Below are 21,109 nucleotides of genomic sequence, written 5' to 3' on the forward strand. Positions count from 1 at the left end.
AAATATTGTGAGAGAAAATGAATGTCATTCCAACTTTAATACAACTCTAAAAATTACAAGTGTCACAATCCACACAACTACTTTTGATATTGAAAAAGTTACTACCTTCCACATTGCAATGTAACGTAAATTTACTATCTCCCAAAGAACATTTATGAGGGAGCTATTCATGTCTTTTGAAAGAGAGAGAGAGAGAGAGAGTGTAAGCTAATCTAAAGCAAAAAAGGTCGGTTTCATAAGTGAAAATAAAAGAAAGAAGGGAGTCATTAAGATCTTTCATGGTTAGCCTAATTGCCAAGGACTTTGTATCAATGGTGCATTAAAGTCAGAATATTCTCCTTGAACATCAAATAAGTTGAGAAATGCATCCCGCCTAAAACTGTGGATTACTTGTAGGAAATAAGGAAACCAGTTCCCCTTATAGGAATGGTCAAAATATTTAACTTGAAACATCATGTGGTTGTGTTCAACATAAAAAAGAATGAGATAGCTCACTTCGGAGGTAGATTGGAGTGTTAACAATATGTTATTTTGAGTCCTTAGACTAATAACAACTTGTATAGTGGTAATAATTGTCATTGCGTAAAATTGTCAAAGTTTTGGTACTCTTTGCAAAGACATGATAGGATTAAACATGTTTGTATGCATTGTGCATTTCTTTTCCGAGAGAAAAAATCAACGCTATTGTTCAATAATGTCATGCTCTACCTAAGCAAAGTATTCCATAGGGACTATGTAAATGTACAATAGTCACATGTAAACTTGCTTTTAGAGTATAGGATGGAAATGATGCATGGGAGGAAAATTTGATGTTGATTAAGTACGTTATCTTTACAAAGTTCTTGACTTGGTAGTACAATGGAAGTATCATTATATCAAATGATGTAACAAGATTAGATCAATTTGCAATAAATAATTGAAACCATTGATAACATAATAGTGATGTATCAATAACATAATAAGAGAGTTGGGTGGTATCTTGTGAGTGTGTATACATATATTATAGTCATGGGCATTTTGGTCCACCTTGTTGAGTTTTCCAATTGTTGTAGCAGGGGCACACCTCCTTGTTGCCATAGGTGCCAGGAGGCACACACAGGCACTTGTTGCAACATTTGTTGCAAAAGAATGTGCACGCTTTATTCGTGAATGCCTTGGAGCAACGATATGCACAAGCACCCGGGCACTCTGTCCCCCAAAAAAGCCATTCACAAAATAAATTACTTAGTTGGAGGGAGTCTTTTGGGATTAGTAGTAATTAATATATGGATTCATGCGATAGACGATAGCCTAGTACTAACTACTGTAGGGCCACTTCTACACATTTGTGTAGTCAGCCGTGTGTGTGTGTGACAGCATTGCATGTTAGTTAGTGTGTTATATATAATTAATGTGGGGAGAAGAAGAAGAAGCAACATTACGTACGTGATTGGCGAAGACCCGTGCCAGGAGCCGCACTTCCACTTCTATGGGCGTGGTGGCCTTTGTTAATCCCGTGATGCCCTACGTTACTCCCATGATGGCCCCCCCCATGCCCATGGTATCTCTGCACCAACCAAAAACAACAACAACAACACACACCCACCCCCATGTGAATGAAGAAAGAAGATCACCACCCATTTCCATAGGGCCGCTAATAATAGTACTATGTGCGTAACTCAATCCAAGACGCAACATCATTTTATCTCATTAAGAGTTGGGAGTGAGTGAGTGAGTGAGTGAATGTATGTATGTATGTATGTATGTATGTAAAATTACCTGGGGTTCAACCATGGCTTGGGCCTGCCAAAACCAGAAAAAATGTAGGAAAGAGAAATCCGTTAGGCACTAATAAGATGATGAATGAGGAACCACAGTTACAATTGATTCGAAGGAATTAATCATCACCTCCAGGAGGTATCCAGGGAACACGAGGAGGAAGGAAAGGGCCAGAAATAGCAGGATGCTTGCCAATGACAAGTTGCTACTACTACTTTTTGTTGTGGTGGTGGTGGTTGAGGAGGAGGAGGACGACGATCTGCCCATCGTTCTTTTGGAAGGCTCAGTGAAACAAAAAATATGATCCGAATTAGGGTTTGGGAGGGCTACCCTAAAATGCGTTTGTTGTTGTTTCTGCCTCTCCCCCCACCCCACTCCACCCCACCCTTCCTCCTCCTCCTCCTCCTCTACTACTACTAATAATACTGCTTCTTCTTCTTCCTCCTCTTCCTCCACCCTTATAATGCACAGCTTTTCATTTACTGTTTCTCTGGCTTTTACACTTTACAGTAAATAACAATGGTCTCTCTCTCTCTCTCTCTCTGCCTTTTCTTTTTTGTTTGCTTTTCTTCTTTAACACCCACCAATCCACCCACTTGGATGGATTATTTACTACTTCTTTCCCACCTCCAAGCCTTTGACCCTGCTCCCACCTCCACCTCCTTCTCCTTGAATAATTTCTCATGATGATGATGGATGGATGGATGGAGAAATTGTTCAATATAATTCATCTCTTCTCTTCAACATATCCTACTCCCCTTCCCTTCCCTTCCCTTCCCTTCCCTTTCCATTCTTCTCTTTTCTCTGCTTTCGGGAAAAGGATTATGCCGCAAACATTCGCTCCTGCCCTCCTGCGTCATGACTTGAAAATTGAGAGTCGAGACCCTTTGCCCTTCTTTGCCCTTGCCTTTCCCCCTTTTTTACCCTTGCCATAAACATTGTCTCTTGTGTGAACATGTAATAAATTCTCACATACATACATATCGGCTTGGATTGTCAAATCTACTTGTTTTGTCTCTACACACACATTTGGGCACAATCCCATCCATGTAAGAGAGAGACACAGAGCTTCCCTTCCCTGGGATGATATGTACTTCCTTAGCCCGGGGCAATGGTTCGGCTTGCGCCACAACCCAACCATGGAACTGTTGCTTAACCGCCTCATTGCTTAAAATCGGTTTAGTTTATGACCCGAGATTGGAAAATGGTTTGGTTTGGTTTTAATTTGTGGCGTGTTCTAACAATTTTATGAGTTCTAAAGCTTGAAAGTGCGACTTACATACCCATACCCACCACCCACATGTGTTTGTTTAAGAGTATGAATAACATATAGAATCACTTTTTTCATAGTTGATGCAGATTCTCTCTTAAAAAGGGTTCAGTTTTAAACCGTTTAAGTTTTGAGGGTTCCATTAACTTAAACAATTTCATAGTTTGGTTTGGTTCTGTTTAGGTTACTGTTGAGATATCCAGCTCAACTAAGTTTAGCCATTTAGTTAACCACGCAACTTAGTAGTTACCTAGATAGAATCTAGTTAGTGTGTTGACATTTTTAACCCTTAAATAGGATCTTGTACTTGTACGTAAGTGGGAATACATTCTAGATCCTCCACAACCAAGTATATTTAATATAGGAGTTACATCCTTGTACCTATATTCCACTCACACATGTGCACCCTTGCACATGAGTTGTATATATACCTCATTGTGGGTATTTTTGTAACTTGATGCTTATTAATATAGAGAAAGTTCTTTAGCAACACTCTTGTTAATAATCCCCCCATTTATATTATTGTTCATATAAGTGTAACTTCCTCTCTCTCTTCCTCTCACACACATACACACACATATCACATAATCTTTCACTGCGTTATCAACTACTCACATAATTAGACACTAATTAACCCTAGTTAATTACCTAATTATTAACATGGCATCAGAGTGCATGGTTTAGCATATCCACTAAGCCCACCCGATTCCGTGATTGTGTGTTCGAGACGCCGACGAAAAATCTGGTTATCCGCTACCGTAGTGTCGCTACGTAGCACGTGTACGTGGCCAAAGGAAGAAAAGCCAAGAAGGAAGACACTACATCAACACGTAGATGGGTAGCTCACTCCCTAGTGAAAATCTAGACCGGAGCAATGATTCATCTTGGGAGTACAAGATGAACCAATACCTAGTTGGCCAAGGGTATTGGAGCTACATCAACGACGCACTCGAAAACAAACTCGACATCACAAACGCCAACTACCTAACGTGGGAGCAATGAGCGAGTAGGGTAATGTATTGCTTGGCAACATGTGTCCCCGACCACATGCCTAAACACATTTGAGACACCAAGATGCCTAAAGAAGCGTGGGCGAACTTAAAGAAAATTTTCGCCGCCAACATGACTGCCCACAAGCTTCAACTCCGGAAAGAGTTGAACAACATACAACAAAAAGATATGCTCGTGTCAGACTACACCGCCAAGATCAAGAGCATTCACAACTAGCTTGGGTCCATCAACGTAAATGTCGACGAAGACGAGATGGTTCAAGTATGCTTGGGCGGCCTCACACATTGGTTCGACTTGATAAGTGTTGAGAAACAAGCTCAACAAAAGGTATGTGGTGCTTATTGAGAAGTAAGATCTTCTATAGTAGCTATTAGGAAATTAGCTAGTGGACATAAAGGTGAAACAACTATTTAGCTATTCACAGCTATTTAACTACTCACAACTAATTAGCTGCATATATAAGTAACATATAACTTAGGTAAAAAGATAGTAGTTATAAGAAAACAGAGAAAGACCAGAAAACAAAAAACTGACGAGAGCGAGTTCAGCTCTACGTGTAATGAAATAGAAGAAGCTTTTGGTTTGCTACAGAGGTAAGTCTCTTTCCCCCTTCGTTTTCTGTCTTGAGCACACTAACGACCCAACACATCACGATCCACTGCTCACAAAGAAGAGCCGGAGCGCCTTCGTAACATGGTATTAGAGCAGAGTTGCTCGTAAAGAGGAACAATACAAATCTGAGAAGTTTGGTTCTGGTTACTGGGCTAAATCAGAGAGTTGTCTATGAAGTTAATCGTAGCAAAAACCCTAATTGAAAGAGAGAATGACTGCTGAGAATGGAGGCCAAATAGTCACAAAAAAGCTAGATAAAAACAATTTCCCTACGTGGAAATTCTGAAGGACAAATTTCCTGATGGGAAAAGGATATTGGGATTACATTGAAGGAGACCTAGAAGAGGCTCTAGAGATCCTTGAAGAAAATGCAACTACTGGACAGATTAAAACATTTAAGGAATGAAATCAAGGGGCAAGGAAAGTATTGCATTGGCTATCACTTAGCATCTCAGATTCGATGCTTGGACACATACAAGATGCTTTGCTTCCAAAAGAAGCTTGGGACAGTTTGGTAAAATTGTTTGCAGTAAACTCAAAGGCTAGAAAGCTTCAGTTGAAGACTGAGCTAAATACATTGGAAAAAGGTAAGATGTCAGTTAATGAGTATGCTCTGAAAAAGAAGAGCATATGTGAGTCCCTTGCTTCTATTAATGTGAAGGTAGAAGATGATGATATGGTGAAAATATGCTTAGGACCTCAATATAAAAGCTTCAAAACATCTATTCTCACAAGGGATAGCATGCCAAGTTTTCCAGATCTAGTTTCAATGCTTGTAGTGGAAGAAAGAAGTTAGATGGATGATGTAAACAAAGGAAACTTTGAGACTGAGAGGCAAGCCCTCTACAATAGTGCTAGAAGAGGTTGACGAAGAGGCCATGGAAGATTTGGTTCAGCTAGAACCAACAACAATCAAGGAAGAGGACAACAGGCTACAAGTAGAAGAAACAACATCAGAGGTAGGGGGAGCAATCGAGCCAGAGGTAGGCAAACTTATTTGAATGATGATGGTTGTTGGTATTGTGGAAAACTAGGCCATACACAGGCTAAATGCTATAAAAAGCAAACTGATGAAAAAAGAGGGAAGAGATAGAAAAATAACTATGCTTCAACTAGTGAAGACTATGATATAGATGGTGCATTTGTGATGCAACATGAAACAATAAGAATGGCTGAATGTTCACAAAGATGCAATGAAGATTATATGTGGTATGTAGATTCTGGGGCATCTAATCATATGACAGGACCTGCAACCTGGTTTGAAAGTCTAAGAGAACCAGATATTCATGGTTATGTACAAACAGGTGATAACACCACTCATACAATCGAGCATGTTGGAGATATCCCATTGTGGGAAGAAAAAGGAAAGACAAAGTATATGCTGAATATTATGCATGTGCCAAACCTTGCAAAAAATCTGATTTCTATTGGACATATAGTAGAGCAAGGAATGCAAGTTAAGTTTAAGCAAAGTGGGTGCTTTATAGAGAAACAGGGAAAGCTTATTGCAAAAGGAAAACAACAAGGAAGGATGTTTGTGTTAGATGTGGATATGCTTCGAAAGATTACAACCATCTTTGCAGAAGGAATGAGTGTAATCTTAGATGTGGAAATGTGGCATAAGAGAATCGGTCACATAAGTATGCAAACCTTGAAAAATATGTTGAGGAAAAATGCAGTGGCTGGATTGCCTAAGTTGAAAGATTGTGAGATGAGCAAAATATGTGAAGCATGCCAATATGGAAAGCAAAACAGGTTGTCTTTCCCTCATGAAAGACATGTAAGCAAAAATTTGTTGGATTTGGTACATACAGATTTATTGGGACCAACAAAAAATGCATCAATTAGTGGATGTAAGTTTTATGTAACATTGATTGATGATTGCTCAAGGAAAACGTGTGTTTACTTCATGAAAGAGAAAAGTGAAGTATTTGATTGCTTTCGTAAGTTTAAATGCATGGTAGAAAAGCATGCTGGAACTAGATAAAATATTTAAGGTCTGATGGAGGAGGAGAATACTTTTCAAATGAATTTTCTGATTTTCTATGCAATCAAGGAATAAGGAGACAATTTACATGTAGATATACTCCACAACAAAATGGAGTTGCTGAGAGAAAAACAGAACTCTGGTGAACAAAGCAAGAGCCATGATGATTGAAAAAAATATGTCATTGTATTACTAGGCAAAAGCTGTCAACACAACAAACTTTATTCTATATAGATGTACAACATTTGGAGTACATGAAGTAACTCCTGAAGAATGTTTCTATGGAAGGAAACCTAGTTTAGGACACTTAAAAGTGTTTGGATGCCTTGCCTATGTTCATGTACCTGCTGAAGTAAGAAGTAAGCTTGATCCAAAAGTTGGAAAATGTGTTCTTGTTGGATATTCAGAGGAGCAAAAAGGGTATAGATGTTATAACCCGTTGACAAAAAACATTGTGGTAAGCCATGATGTAATATTTGATGAGTTGGGCAGTTGGTACAACCCAAAAGAAAATGTAGAAACTAATGAAGACTATGAAAATGAAGAGAGAGGAAAATTTGAAAATGGAAGAGATTGCCATGGAAATGGAAGCAATGTTGGACAACAAGGTTCAACATCAATAGAATGTACTGAACCATTTGAAAAATTTGGTAGTAAATCTGAATCAAATGCTTGGAGTGGACGGAACACAAGACACAAAAAATATGATGATAAAAAAGGAAAACAAAAGATGCCAGAGTATGAAATGTTTGATGAAGGATCTAGAAACATGGAAGATGTAGATTCAGATACATTATTGGATGATGAGCTTGGTATAGGAACCTTGAAAACCCCTGGTATGGAAACGACAATGAAAGATGCAAGTCAGAAACTGAGAAGATCATATAGAGAGAAAAAGACTGTTGAAAGATTTGGTTATGATACATAAATGGCTATGCATTATGCATACATGTCTAAAGTGGTACAAATCCCTAATCCAAATAATTTTGATGAAGCAAAATCTGGATTTAGTGAAGTTACCAAAAGGAAAAACTGTGGTAGGTTGCAAATGGGTCCACAAAACAAAGCATGATTCCAATGGGAATGTAAGTAGACATAAAGCAAGACTTGTGTCAAAGGGATATGCCCAGATGCAAGGAATTTATTATGATGAAACATTTGCACCGGTTGCAAAGATGGCAACATTGAGAACACTACTTGCTGTGAGTGCAGCCAAAAGATGGGTTCTACACCATATGGATGTAAAAAATGCTTTTTTACATGGTAACTTGGAAGAGGAAGTATACATGTGTCAACCACTAGGTCTTGAAGATAAGAAACATCCAGAATATGTTTGTAAGCTGAAAAAGGCTCTTTATGGACTGAAAGAAGCACCGAGAGCATGGCATAAGGAACTTTCAGAATCTCTGAAACAAATTGCTTTCAAAATGTCAAAAGTTGATCCATCACTGTATGTAAAGAAGATAAATAATTGCATTGTTGTTATCTTGATATATGTAGATGATTTAATCATTGGAGGTGATTCTATGGATGAAATAAGGAAGCTTAATAAAAATCTTGAAATGCATTTTCATATGAAAGATTTAGGAGAGTTGAGATACTTTCTTGGTATTGAGATGATCAAATCTGAAAGTGGTATATATATGTTGCAAAAACAGTATGCAACAACTATGTTGAAGAAGTATGGTATGCTTGGATGCAAACCTATTGATGTACCACTAGATAAGAACTGCAAATTGAGGGCCGATTTGGGAGCCAAAATAGAAGATGTAAACATGTATAGGTCTATGGTGGGCAGCCTCATATATTTGACTATAACAAGACCTGATTTGAGTTATGCAGTTGGATTTGTCAGCCAATTTATGCAACAACCAACAAAGCCACACTTGGACTGCATTAGAAGAATCTTGAGGTATGTAAAAGCTACTCAGAACTATGGACTGTTTTACAGGGCTGATCTGGACATAAAGCTGGAAGGATATATAGATGTGGATTGGGCTAGAAGCCAAACTGATAGAAGATCCACAAGTGGATATATGTTTACATTGGGAAGTGCAACTATTTCATGGAGTAGCAAGAAACAAGCTACTGTTGCATTATCAAGTACTGAAGTTGAATATAAAGGAGCTGCAATAGTCACCTGTGAAGAGGTATGGATCGGAAGATTTCTTGCTGATTTGGGAGAATATATAGATGGTGCAGTCACAATTTGGTGTGACAATATGAGCAACATTTAGCTCGCAAAAAACCTAGTGTTCCATGCAAGAACAAAGCACATTGAAGTGCATTATCACTATGTTAGGGAAAAAGTGATTGATGGAGAAGTGCATCGGTTGTATGTAAGCACAAATCAACAAGTTGCTGATATTCTTATGAAGGGATTAAGCATGGAAAAACATACACTGTTTAGAGACATGATGGGAGTTGTAAGCATTGGTATGATAATTGAAAAGCATGAAGAAAAGAAGATTGAAGATGATCCCAAGAAAGGATAAGTTGAGCTTGAGGGGGAGTGTTGAGAAACAAGCTCAACAAAAGGTATGTGATGCTTATTGAGAAGTAAGATCTTCTATAGTAGCTATTAGTAAATTAGCTACTAGTGGACATAAAGGTGAAATAACTATTTAGCTATCTACAACTATTTAGCTATTCACAACTATTTAGCTAGTCATAGCTAATTAGCTACTCACAGCTAATTAGCTACATATATAAGTCACTTATAACTTAGGTAAAAAGATAGTAGTTGTAAGAAAACAGAGAAAGAACAGAAAACAGAAAAATGACGAGGGTGAGTTGAGCTCTGCGTGTAATGAAATAGAAGAAGCTTTTGGTTTGCTACAAAGGTAAGTCCCTTTCCCCCTTCGTTTTCTGTCGTGAGCACACTAATGACCCAACACATCACAATCCACTGCGCACAAAGAAGAGCCGGAGCGCTTTCGTAACAATAAGGACGGATATCTTAGCGAGAGAAAACCCTCCTTCGTTCTTCGATCTCCAATCACCTCCGACTCCACAAACACCTCCAACTCGGAAGGTGTGTGGTTCGTCGACTCCGGCGCCTCACATAGAGACGGGAGTGGTTTCGTGACTTAAGAACACCGGATTGACCCGGCTACATAGGGACAAGAGACGACACCACACATCCCATTCGGCACATTGACAATGTCCCATTCGGGAAAGAAGGTGAACAAAATTGCATAAAAAACGTCTTGCATGTACCGACAATAACAAAGAATTTGGTCTCGGTCGGCCAAATCATGGAGCAAGGCATGCAAGTTCATTGCAACAACGAAAGATGCTTTATAGAAAAAGATGGCCGACTCATAGGTAGGGGACAGAAAGAAGGCTGAATGTTTATTCTCGATTCGAACGGCCATGTATGCCAAAGGTCTCAAAATCGAGATGAACATTGAGTTGTGGCACAAGAGAAACGACCACATCAACCTCCAATGGCTTCGAGCAATGCAATTAAAGGGAGTTGTCATCAGGCTTCCGGCCCTTGATTCAAAACGAGTCGATCGAGTGTGCGAAGCATGTCAACTCGGCAAACAACATCGACTTCCATGCCCAAAGGAGAGCTACGTAAGCAAAGGCCTCCTCGATGTGATCCACTCAAATGGATGGGGACCGGCTCAAACGCCAACGATCAAAGGATGCCAGTACTACTTCACCTTCATTGAAAAGTACTCCCTCTACACATGGATCTTCCCGATGAAGAAGAAGAGTGAAGTGCTCTCTCACTTTCAAAAGCTCAAGAGCCAAGTCGAAAAAGAAACCGATCGACACATTCGATGCCTATGATCGGATAGAGGCAAGGAGTACTTCTCCAAGGAATTCATCTCCTACCTCCAAGGTGAAGGCATCCGGAGAGAATTCTCATGCCAACACACACCCCAACAAAATAGAGTAGCCGCCACAAACTTGAGGTAGCACGAACCATGATGCATGAGAAACACATGCCGAATTTCTATTGGGCTGAAACAACATCCACGCCCATTTATCTCATGAATCAATGCACCACTAATGGAGTGCATGAGCTTAAACTCCATATGAGATCTTTGTTTGAAGGAAGTCATTCCTATCGCACCTCAAGGTGTTCGGAAGCATTGCACATGTACACATCCTGAATGAAAAGCGACAGAAGCTCGACGCGAAGTTAGAGAAATATATCCTCGTAGGATACTTGTCTGAGAAAAAGGGGTACACGTGCTTCAACCCTTCGAGTCGAGTGGTTCGAATAAGTCGAGACGTAGTCCTTGACGAATCAGCATCATGGTATGAGCCCGATTCGGCTCCATCTGGCCCAACCGAGGAAGAGTTGAATGTCAACTCGGATGACGATAATTGGCCAAGTCCTTTACCAAAGGACAATCCAAGTTGTACCGAGCTCAGTGGACCACATGAGCCTTCACGCGACCAAAGCACGTTGCGGCTAAGTCTAAAATTATACAAAGGCAAAGGTAAGATGCCCAAATACGAAGTCAACCACTGATGGGAATAGCGCGGAATATTGCTCGGCCTCAACCGAGTCTTGAATCACTTGGATGGAAATCAAACACAGAAATGGGAAATGGGGAGAGAGCACATGTACACACGGAGACAACGATAGAGGATACACAAGATGTTTACATGGAAAACCCTAATAGGGAAAAACCACGGGAGTCCACAGACTCCAAACTATCACTATATAGGAAAGGTACAAACAGAGACTCAAAGGCAACAACCTTGAGCTCTGTATCTTTGCCAGTCGGCAGTTACAACAGAGTATCGCTCTCTGTATCTCTCTCTCTCTCTCTCTCTCTCTCTCTCTACAACAGTTATCTATCAACGACAATATGACAACAACACATCTAAAGTGTTTGCCCTAAGCCATATTTATGCTTACATAAACTTAGGGATATTTACAAATATAGCCTCAATAGGCTTACTCAAAACATATTTACAAATATGTCTTCTCTTCCGATTTTCATCGGGACCATCCAATCCGGTTTCCAAATCTCTTTCGGTTCTCACCGGGTCCTCTTCATTCATGACCGGATCCCATCCAGAGGGACTGATTTCCCAACAATCTCCACCTTCACTCTGGCATTGGATGTCTTGTCAGCCCGATCCGCTTTCGGCACGCGTCCATCTTGTCGGTCGCCAACACCTTGGTCAGCATATCCGATCCGTTCTCCTCCGTGTGGATCTTTGTCAGCACGAACTCTTGATCTTCTACTCTCTCCCGGATCCAGTGGTACCTCTATTGGATATGTTTCATCAGGGAATGGTAGGCCGCGTTCTTTGCAAGGTGGATGGCACTTTGATTGTCGCAGTAGAGCCGGTATTCCTGTTGTTGGATCCCTAGCTCTCCGATGAAGCCCTTCATCCAGATTATCTCCTTGCCGGCTTCCACAACTGTCATGTACTACGCCTCCGTGGTTGACAAAGCAACCGTCTTCTCCAGCCTCGATTGCCACGAGACAGCTCCCCCTGCATAAGTCATGACATATCCGGATGTAGACCGGCTGGTATCCGCATCAGCCGACATATCTGAATCCGTGAATCCATCAAGTTGGGGATTATCAGAGTCGAACCAGAGGCACATACTCGCGGTGCCTTTCAAGTACCGGAGTACCCACTTGACCGCGTTGAAGTGCTCTTTGCCGGATTTTTCATGAACCGGCTCACCACTCCGATTGCATATCCGATATCCGGTAGGATACATACCATCGCGTATATCAAGATCCCGACGACAGAGGCCTATGGTATCTTCATCATATCCGTCTTCTCCGCCTTTGTCCTCGGGCTTTGTTTTTTGGATAGCTTGCAGTTTGCTGGAAGTGTCGATCCGATTGGTTTTGCCTCTGACATGTTGAACCTTTGGAGTACCTTTGTCACGTACTTTTCCTATGACAACCACAATAGCTTCTTCGACCAGTCCCAGCTCATGTGCATTCCCAATATCTGTATTGCCGGACCCAAGTCTTTCATTGAGAAGGTTCGGTTCAGAGCCTTCTTCAGCATCCGAATCTTGCCTTGGTCTCGTCCGACGATCAATATATCATCCACATATAGGAGAAGTATCAGGAAATCTCCTCGGCACGGTGAATTCAAGCTAGATTCCCTTCAACCGGCAGTACTCCTCGAACTGCCCCTGCTATTCTCCTCCGTTATCTATCTGCTCAAACAACCTTCAGCTTCCGGCCGGTTTCTCTTTCCATTTTCGCGTGGAGGTCCTTGAAGACGGATACCACTTCATCCTTCGTCTTTAGTGGTGAGACCCACAACTTTCGGTTGTGGTCATCTATGAACGTCACGAAGTACTGCGATCCGGCATGTGACTTCGTGTCCACTTGACACACATCGGTATGCAACAACTCCAATGGTGCATTCCCTCTCATCGGTGGTCTTGACCGGAAGGAGGTTCGGTTTTTCTTGCCGGCCAAGAATCGGTGGAGTTCTCAAGTTGCACGTCCTTCACCGGAATGAGATTGTCTTCATCCCTTTCTCGTTCATGCGACATAATCTTTTGTGCCACAACTCTCCAGTAGTGTCGGATGCTATGTACACTTCTTCCCGGCATATCCGGGCATGCATCAGATACAACGTGTTGAGCTTCCGGGCTCTAGCCATGATCAAGCTTCCGTTGTTAAACTTCATGACTCCGTTCCAAATGCTACCCGTGTAGCCTTCATCATCTAGCCGACCGGCTGAGATCAGGTTCAGTCGAACCTCTGGAACGTGTCAGACATCCTTCAGCAACAACTTGCATTTGGTTGATGTCATCAACACCACATCTCCTAGGCCGACAATTCGGCATGTACCTTCATTCCCCATCCGGACACAACCATGATCGTCGGCTATGTAGGATGAGAAGCATTTCAGATCCAGAGTCAAGTGGAATGACGCTCCGGAATCAACAATCCACGTTGTCTCGTCACTGACAAGGTTTAACTCATTCTCCTCGGTAATGATCATCAGTTCTTCTTCACTTGTCGCAATTGCCGACGTTCCTTTCCGATCCGGGCCTCTCTGGTCTGAACCGTTTCTGTCCGAACTCTTCTTCGAATCGGTAGTGCCGGTTTCTTTCTCTTTTCGGAAGTGCCGATAATTCTTTTGGAAATGCCCCGGCTTCCCACAGTAGAAGCAAGTAGGCCTCCCCCTTGACTTCGACCTCATCCCCGATTGGTCCCGGTTTTGGGGACTCCTATATTGGCCTCTTCCCCAGTTGTGGTCATCTTCCGTGATTAAGGCCTTCGGATCGGTTCCGGACTCCCGGTCCTTCCGGCAGGCTTCTTCATCTAGCAAGCTTGACTTGACTCTTGCTAGGGACAACTGTTTTCCTTCCGGCCCGACGTTGCCCAACGTGACAACTAGCGTCTCCCAACTATTCGGGAGGGAACCGAGCAGGAGTAATGTGAGTACCTCATCGGCGAGAGGCACTTCTAACGAGGTGGCTTGGTGTATTAGCTCCTGGAAGGCATTCATGTGCTCCGCTATACCAGAGTTGTCGTGGTACCGGAGCCTCACTAGCTTCCGGAATACCGAAACCTGATTAACGGCATTCTTGTTCTGGAACATGATGCCGATCTTCTCCCAGAGTTCATGAGGCCTCTCTTCATTGAAGTTGTTGTACAGGCTCATGTCGATGAAGCACCGGATGTATGTCGTGGTCTTCATGTGCATCACCTCCCGCATTGTGGCGTCAATCTTATTCGGTCTCTTGTCCCCGAATTGAACTGGCAACCAAAGATCTTTAACCACCAGCATATCCCTCATCTTCGACTTCCACACTGAGTAGTTGGAACCGGTGAGTGGGAACAAGCCGCCGAACGATTCTTCCATTTCTTGTGTTGTTCGCTCTGATACTAGTTTGATGGGAATAGCGCGGAATATTGCTTGTCCTCAACCGAGTCTTGAATCACTTGGATGGAAATCAAACACAGAAATGGGAAATGGGGAGAGAGCACACGTATACACGTAGACAACGATAGAGGATACACATGATGTTTACGTGGAAAACCCTAATAGGGAAAAACCATGGGAGTCCATAGACTTCAAACTATCACTATATTTGAAAGGTACAAATAGAGACTCAGAGGCAACGACCTCGAGCTCTGTATCTTCACCAACCGGCGGTTACAATAGAGTATCACTCACTCTCTCTCTCTCTCTCTGTACAATAGTTATCTATCAACGACAATATGGCAACAACACATCTAAAGTGTTTGCCCTAAGTCATATTTATACTTATATGAACTTAGGGCTATTTACAAATATAGCCTCAATAGGCTTACTCAAAACATATTTACAAATATGTCTTCTCTTCCGGTTCTCACCGGGTCCATCCGATCTGGTTTCCGGATCTCTCCCGGTTCTCACCGGGTCCTCTTCATTCATGACCGAATCCCATCTGAAGGGACCGATTTCCCAACAACCACCCCGACGACAGTGATTCGGATGTGTTGGCTTGTTCACTAGACAATGAGTTTGGTGTACCGATTAAGGAGACACCCGAAGTACAAAAGGCACTCGCATCAACAAAGGAAAAACTCTAACGCTCATCTCGAGAGAAGAATCCAGTCACTCAGTTCGGCTACAACGAGTATACGACCATCACTATGCTTTCGCAATGAAGGGGGCGACCGATTGAGAGCCCAAAAGCTTTACGAAAGTGGCTTGTGGCCACCGAGTGATGGAAACCATGGATGACGAGATGCAAGCACTCGGCCTTCGACCCTCTAAACTACAAGTCTTCGTCACAGGCTTGAGGGGGAGGAACTGAAACTATTGTGGAAAGGCCGAAGAATGCCGAGAACCGAACGAAAGCCGACGAAGCCGAAAGCCCAACAAGGATGTCGAACGCCTCACACTTAAGCTTCAGGAGGCATGTTGAGATATCAAGCTCAACTAAGTTTAGCCATTTAGTTAACCACGTAACTTAGTAGTTACCTAAACAAAATCTAGTCAGTGTGTTGACCTTTTAAACCCTTAAATAGGATCTTGTACTTGTACGTAAGTGGGAATACATTCTAGATCCTCCACTACCAAGTATATTTAATATAGGACATACATCCTTGTACCTAGCAATGGGCCCAGTTCGGTTTCTTGGCATTGAAACCAAACCATTTATTAATAATAAAAACTAAACCAAACTGTTTTAAAATTTATGAAGCCATTTAAACCAAAACGTTTAAAGAATAGGAGAAACCAAACCAGTTTATCATCAATCAAAACCAAACCAAACCAAACCAAACCATTTTTTATTGATATTAATTATCATACTTATTATAAATTTGTGTGAGAAAATCATCATAAATTTATTCATCATACTTATCATAAATTTGGTCATTATATTGATCATAAATTTGATCATTATACTTATCATAAATTTAATCATCATACTTATCATAATTGATTATCATAACTGAAAAGGAGACTTTACATATAAAATTTAATAAGTTAAAACGAGTTTAAAATTTAAAAGTTGAAAGTTAGAGCTTATAGAGAATATTTTGAGTATTTTTTAACCTATAAACCTATAAACCTTTAAACGAACCACATAAACAGAAACCAATAAACCGATAAATCGGTAAATTCAATACCGAACCGAACCGAAACCGATTAGTAACATTTGAAACCAAACCAACCCGTTTATTTATCTTTGAACCTATAAACCGTTAAGCCACGGTTTTTCGGTTCGGTTCGGTTCGAACCGAAACCGGGCCCATTGCTACTTGTACCTATATTCTACTCACACATGTGCACCCTTGCACATGAGTTGTATATAGAGAAAGGTCTTTAGCTACACTCTTGTTAATAATCCCCCATTTATATTATTAATATAGAGAAAGGTCTTTAGTTGCACTTGATGCTTATTAATATGGAGAAAGGTCTTTAGCTACACTCTTGTTACTAATCCCCCATTTATATTATTGTTCATAAGTGTAACTTCCTCTCACACACATACACACATATCACACAATCTTTCGTTGCGTTATCAACTACTCACATAATTAGACATTAATTAACCCTAGTTATTACCTAATTATTAACACAAACTAAATTGTTTTTGGTTGAGACCTCCATATCGAATTAAACCCTAGTCGAACCATTGGCGAAATTTCTCTAAGTAAATAGTAAATATCCCCCACCCAAAGTTATCTAAGGAAATAGGTGGGTTACAATTTATGAGCTCCAAGGCTTACAAGTTCACAAGTCAATAAAATATTTTATATACCATTATGGATATTTAGGCTTGAGGGAGATATGGCATGTGCACTCGATTCTAACTTTCTATAATTCTGACATTGTGCCCTTTCCCACCTAGGGATAGTGGCCTCATTTACAAGGTCAAGCATTTCTAGCTTGTGAAGAACTTGTTTGTAGAACAACCATACACGACAAATTGTGAATATTTTAAACTATTTCAACACTAACAACCCCTTTCCCTTTTGCTTTAGATTTGAAAAATATGAATGATATAATTTTGCTCTTAACATATAAAGGGGATCAATTCTTCTTGAAGTACTACAACCTTACCTTTTGTTTTCATTTGATCTTATCGTAAAAGCATAGAAACAATTACATAGTCTTCCTTGATTTAATACTTTCACATCTTAGAGATAAAGAGGAAATCCATGTGCAATGACGACAAAATTACCTTTTTTTTATCTTTACTTAGTGCACATGGTCAGCACGTGACTCAAACAATTAAACGTTCATTACATATTTGTAGTCCCACATGATCACTTTAACCTTCAACCAATCTAAACTTGAGCATAGAATCCATATTGTTTCAAGGTTTCCAACGACAACAATAAATTTCAAGGTCCATCTTGTTAAAATGTATGGGCATGCAAAAACACACTATAGACAAAACAAGAATGAACAATGTCGTATTTACATAATCACATGATAAGGAATGCTCTCTCTCTTTGTCTTTAAGAAATAATCATGTGTCTCATGAATGTAACATTCTTTGAAACATATCGCTTGTACAAAATAGATGCAACTGATAAGAAAAGTGAATTTGTACTAAAATTACTACAATTGCTAATGCAAAACATGATTGTCAGTTACCTAGATATTTAACGTCTATATCAACTACTCTAGATGATTCCTAAAAGCATCCATTCATATCAACGTTTACATATCAAGATTTACCACAAGCAATTTTACATTATAGAGATGCATAAAAAATAAGGAACAACATCTATCAAAAGTCAAATGGGGAACAACCCATGTGAAGGTGCATTCAAAGTGCGGTTTGTCTTTTTAGCATTGATGTTGTTTTTGTTTATGTTATGTTTGAGCACTACAAATATAGGATAAGTTGGGATAAGATGTAAGAAAACTATCAATAGTAATATAATAAATAGATATATACTTGATTGAATTTGTACAAGGTTCTTTCAACTTGCTTCTCTCTCTCTCTCTCTCTCTCTCTATATATATATATATATATATATATATATATATATATATTTATGTATGTATGTATGTATGTATGTGTGTGTGTGTATTAAAAACCCTTCATACAATTTCTAATCCTAATGAATTGGAGAGCTTCTTTAGAGACTCTATTGCACTTGTTGTTGCATACTTTATCAACCGACAAAACTTTTATGTTGGCATGTCAACTAAAAAAGACATTGATGTCTTTCTTGAGGTGAGTAACGAGATATGTCTACAATAGATGGTCGGAGACTCAATATTTGAGTCTAAAGCTACTTTATTGGTTTTCAAACTTCTCAATTCCTTTTGTTACATTTTATTGTAGTTTTTGCACATCGAGTGATTGTTGTTACATTTTTTTGCTCCCATAACAAACTAATTGAAAATACATCTTCTTTTAGTGACTTGGCATTGAAAGAGAAGAATTTCCCAAATGACAAGTGAATGCCACTTACGACATAGAAATTCGAGTTTGGAGCATAACTCAATTTTAGAAGCAAATTCAAAGGAAGTTATGTTTGGGATTATGGCTTAGGTCACAATTATAATTTGGTGAAAGCAATATATATGTAATTTGGGAGATCCGTTTTTATAGAGAAGATAAGGGATGCCTAAAACATGAGTAAATTAGGACATAAAGAAAAATTGATGACAATAGTGGAGGGCCTTTTTCTTGACACTTATTGTGGATTTTCTGGAGCCTACGCCTAGGGAAGGGGTGGCTGCATTGCATTCTACAACAGAGGAGGAAGAAAACGAGTCATTATGCACTCGTTTTTGGAAGTCGAACAAGGCTACAACATGATCACAGACTAGAGGCACAAATTTTGTTGTAGTCCTAATATTATCTCAAATAGTATTTTTTTCAGATAGTTCTAATCAATAAAGTCATCTCAAGTGGTTCCAATGAATATCTACATGCAAAAAACTAAGGTCTATGGAAGGAGAATGCAACCGACCATAAAATGGTATCAAAATAAGTTGACATGGGCAACAATCTTCAATAGCCATTTGATTGGATAGGTTTAGGCATCAATTACCTTTCCACATGATCAATTGGATGTTGGGTAGGTGATTGGCAAGGGGTTTTATTAGCATTTTTGGCCAATTTTGGTGTCTAGATGGGCCCTGGACGCCCAAACTTTTTATTTTTAAAATGCAATATAAAAAGAGGTCACACTTAGCTATATTTACACATCTATACTCACTTTTGAAAATGAGATAAAGGGGGGAAACAGGCATTTCTTGTTGTAGAAAGAAAAATAAATTGTGGAGAGCTTATACTCTCTTTCTTGGCCTACTCCATCAATGCTCGTGTACACCATTAAACGTCGACATTTCAGACATCACCGCCTCCGTCACCAGCCATGTGAGGTGAGTTTTTGGTGGTTTTTTTGTGTCTTTTTAGTTGGGTTTAATTGTTTAGAGTAGAACATTGGTGTACAAGTTTTTACATAGCACTCTAACTCGTTTAGAGTAGAACTTTGGTGTACAAGTTTTACGTTGATAGTGAATTATTCTAGACTAGGTCTCGTGGGTTTTACCTCCATGAGGGTTTTCTAGATTAAAGATTTGTGGTGTATCATGCATAGTTTTCTTTGTTTTCTTTGAACAAAATCTTTGTCTCATATGAGTACTAAAGTGCTATCAAGATTCCGATCAAGGGGTATTAGAGCCGAGGTTTGGCACTTTCTTATGGAGGCAAAATTTTCCACAATGGTTTGCTTGAACGTCACAAACTACTACAAATGGAAAGGTAAGATGAAAGATCTTCTTTTTGTTAAAAGTCTAGAGTTACCTATTTTTGCAGCGACTAAAACTGAGAGCAAAACCACTGAGAGATTGTTTTTTGAGAACCAACAAGTATGTGGTTTTATCTGACAATGGGTAGGAGATAATGTTTTAGACCATATTGTGAATGAAATGGATACCAAAGTTCTATGGAAAAAACTCAAAACATTGTTTGCATCGAAGACAGGTAACGACAACTATTTTTTACTTAAACAAGTGATACATTTAGTGTATAAAGAAGGTAAGTCCATATTTGATCATTTATATGAATTTTAAGGATGTTTCAATCTAACTTTTTGGCATGGGAGTAAAATTGAACGATGAGATTCCCTTCTTGATTCATGGGAAACGTTTAGGGTATCTTTTACTAATGCAACCCCAAACGAAATTGTTATTACGGAATATGTGAAGAGCGGCGTTCTAACTTAGGTCTTGATGATTGAGAGAGGGAGGAGTAAGCATACAAGCCAAGGTCAAAACAACCGCGAGAGGAGTAGGAGTAAATCAAAATCTAAGTATAAAGATTTAGAATGACATTTTTGTGGTAAAATAAGACACATAAAGAGATATTGTTTCAAATGGAAAAAGGAGAACCACACATCTAGTGCTAAGCATGAAAAGAAAGGTAACGATGATAATTCTAATTGTGTTAATACAACTTCCTCAACTGATTTACTTGTTGTTTATGATGAAAACCTAATTATTCTTGCTTACAATGAAACTAATTGGGTTGTTGATAGTGGTGCCTCGTTCCATGTCACATCTACAAGGGTGTTTTTTACTTCTTATAATTTAGGGGATTTCGGAGTTGTGAAGATCGGTAATGATGGCCTTTCAAAGGTGATAGGCACTGGGACTATTTGATTGGAGATCAACATGGGATCAAAGTTGATTCTCAAGGAGGTAAGACATGTCCCTGCCATTCGTTTACATCTTATCTCCATTTCCAAGCTAGATGACAACGACTATTGCAACATCTTCAATGATGGACAATGGAAGCTCACTAAGGTCTCCTTGGTTGTAGCTCGGGGTAAGAAATGCTCTAGTTTGTATTTACTACAAGTGTCTATCTCCATTAATCTTGTGAATGCCGTTGAAAGTAATTGTCACAGACACACCAATCATTGTGTCGTGACAATAACAATATGTCAAGGTTATGGCGTAAATGGTCTACAAGATGCAAAGTTAGACATGTGCAATCATTGTGTGGCAGGAAAACGAAGAAGAGTCTCGTTCAAACA

The 21,109-nt window shown here is 39.8% G+C and overlaps 1 protein-coding gene across 1 annotated transcript; it reads right to left on the reverse strand.

Moving 5' to 3' along the window:
• Positions 1-797: 797 nt before the first annotated feature.
• On the reverse strand, positions 798-2,093 carry LOC147850620 (uncharacterized). Its single transcript, XM_087336863.1, has 4 exons — positions 1,888-2,093; positions 1,759-1,782; positions 1,426-1,546; positions 798-1,188 (listed from the first exon to the last, which is right to left on the reverse strand). Exons 1-4 carry the CDS (start codon positions 2,023-2,025, stop codon positions 1,007-1,009), a joined length of 465 nt encoding a protein of 154 aa, XP_087192989.1. The 5' UTR covers positions 2,026-2,093; the 3' UTR covers positions 798-1,006.
• Positions 2,094-21,109: the final 19,016 nt, after the last annotated feature.

Source organism: Azolla caroliniana, unplaced genomic scaffold (assembly GCF_043228905.1).
Source record: "Azolla caroliniana isolate FFs.n. ecotype wild unplaced genomic scaffold, voAzoCaro1.0.p SCAF_21, whole genome shotgun sequence".
Taxonomy (NCBI): domain Eukaryota; kingdom Viridiplantae; phylum Streptophyta; class Polypodiopsida; order Salviniales; family Salviniaceae; genus Azolla; species Azolla caroliniana.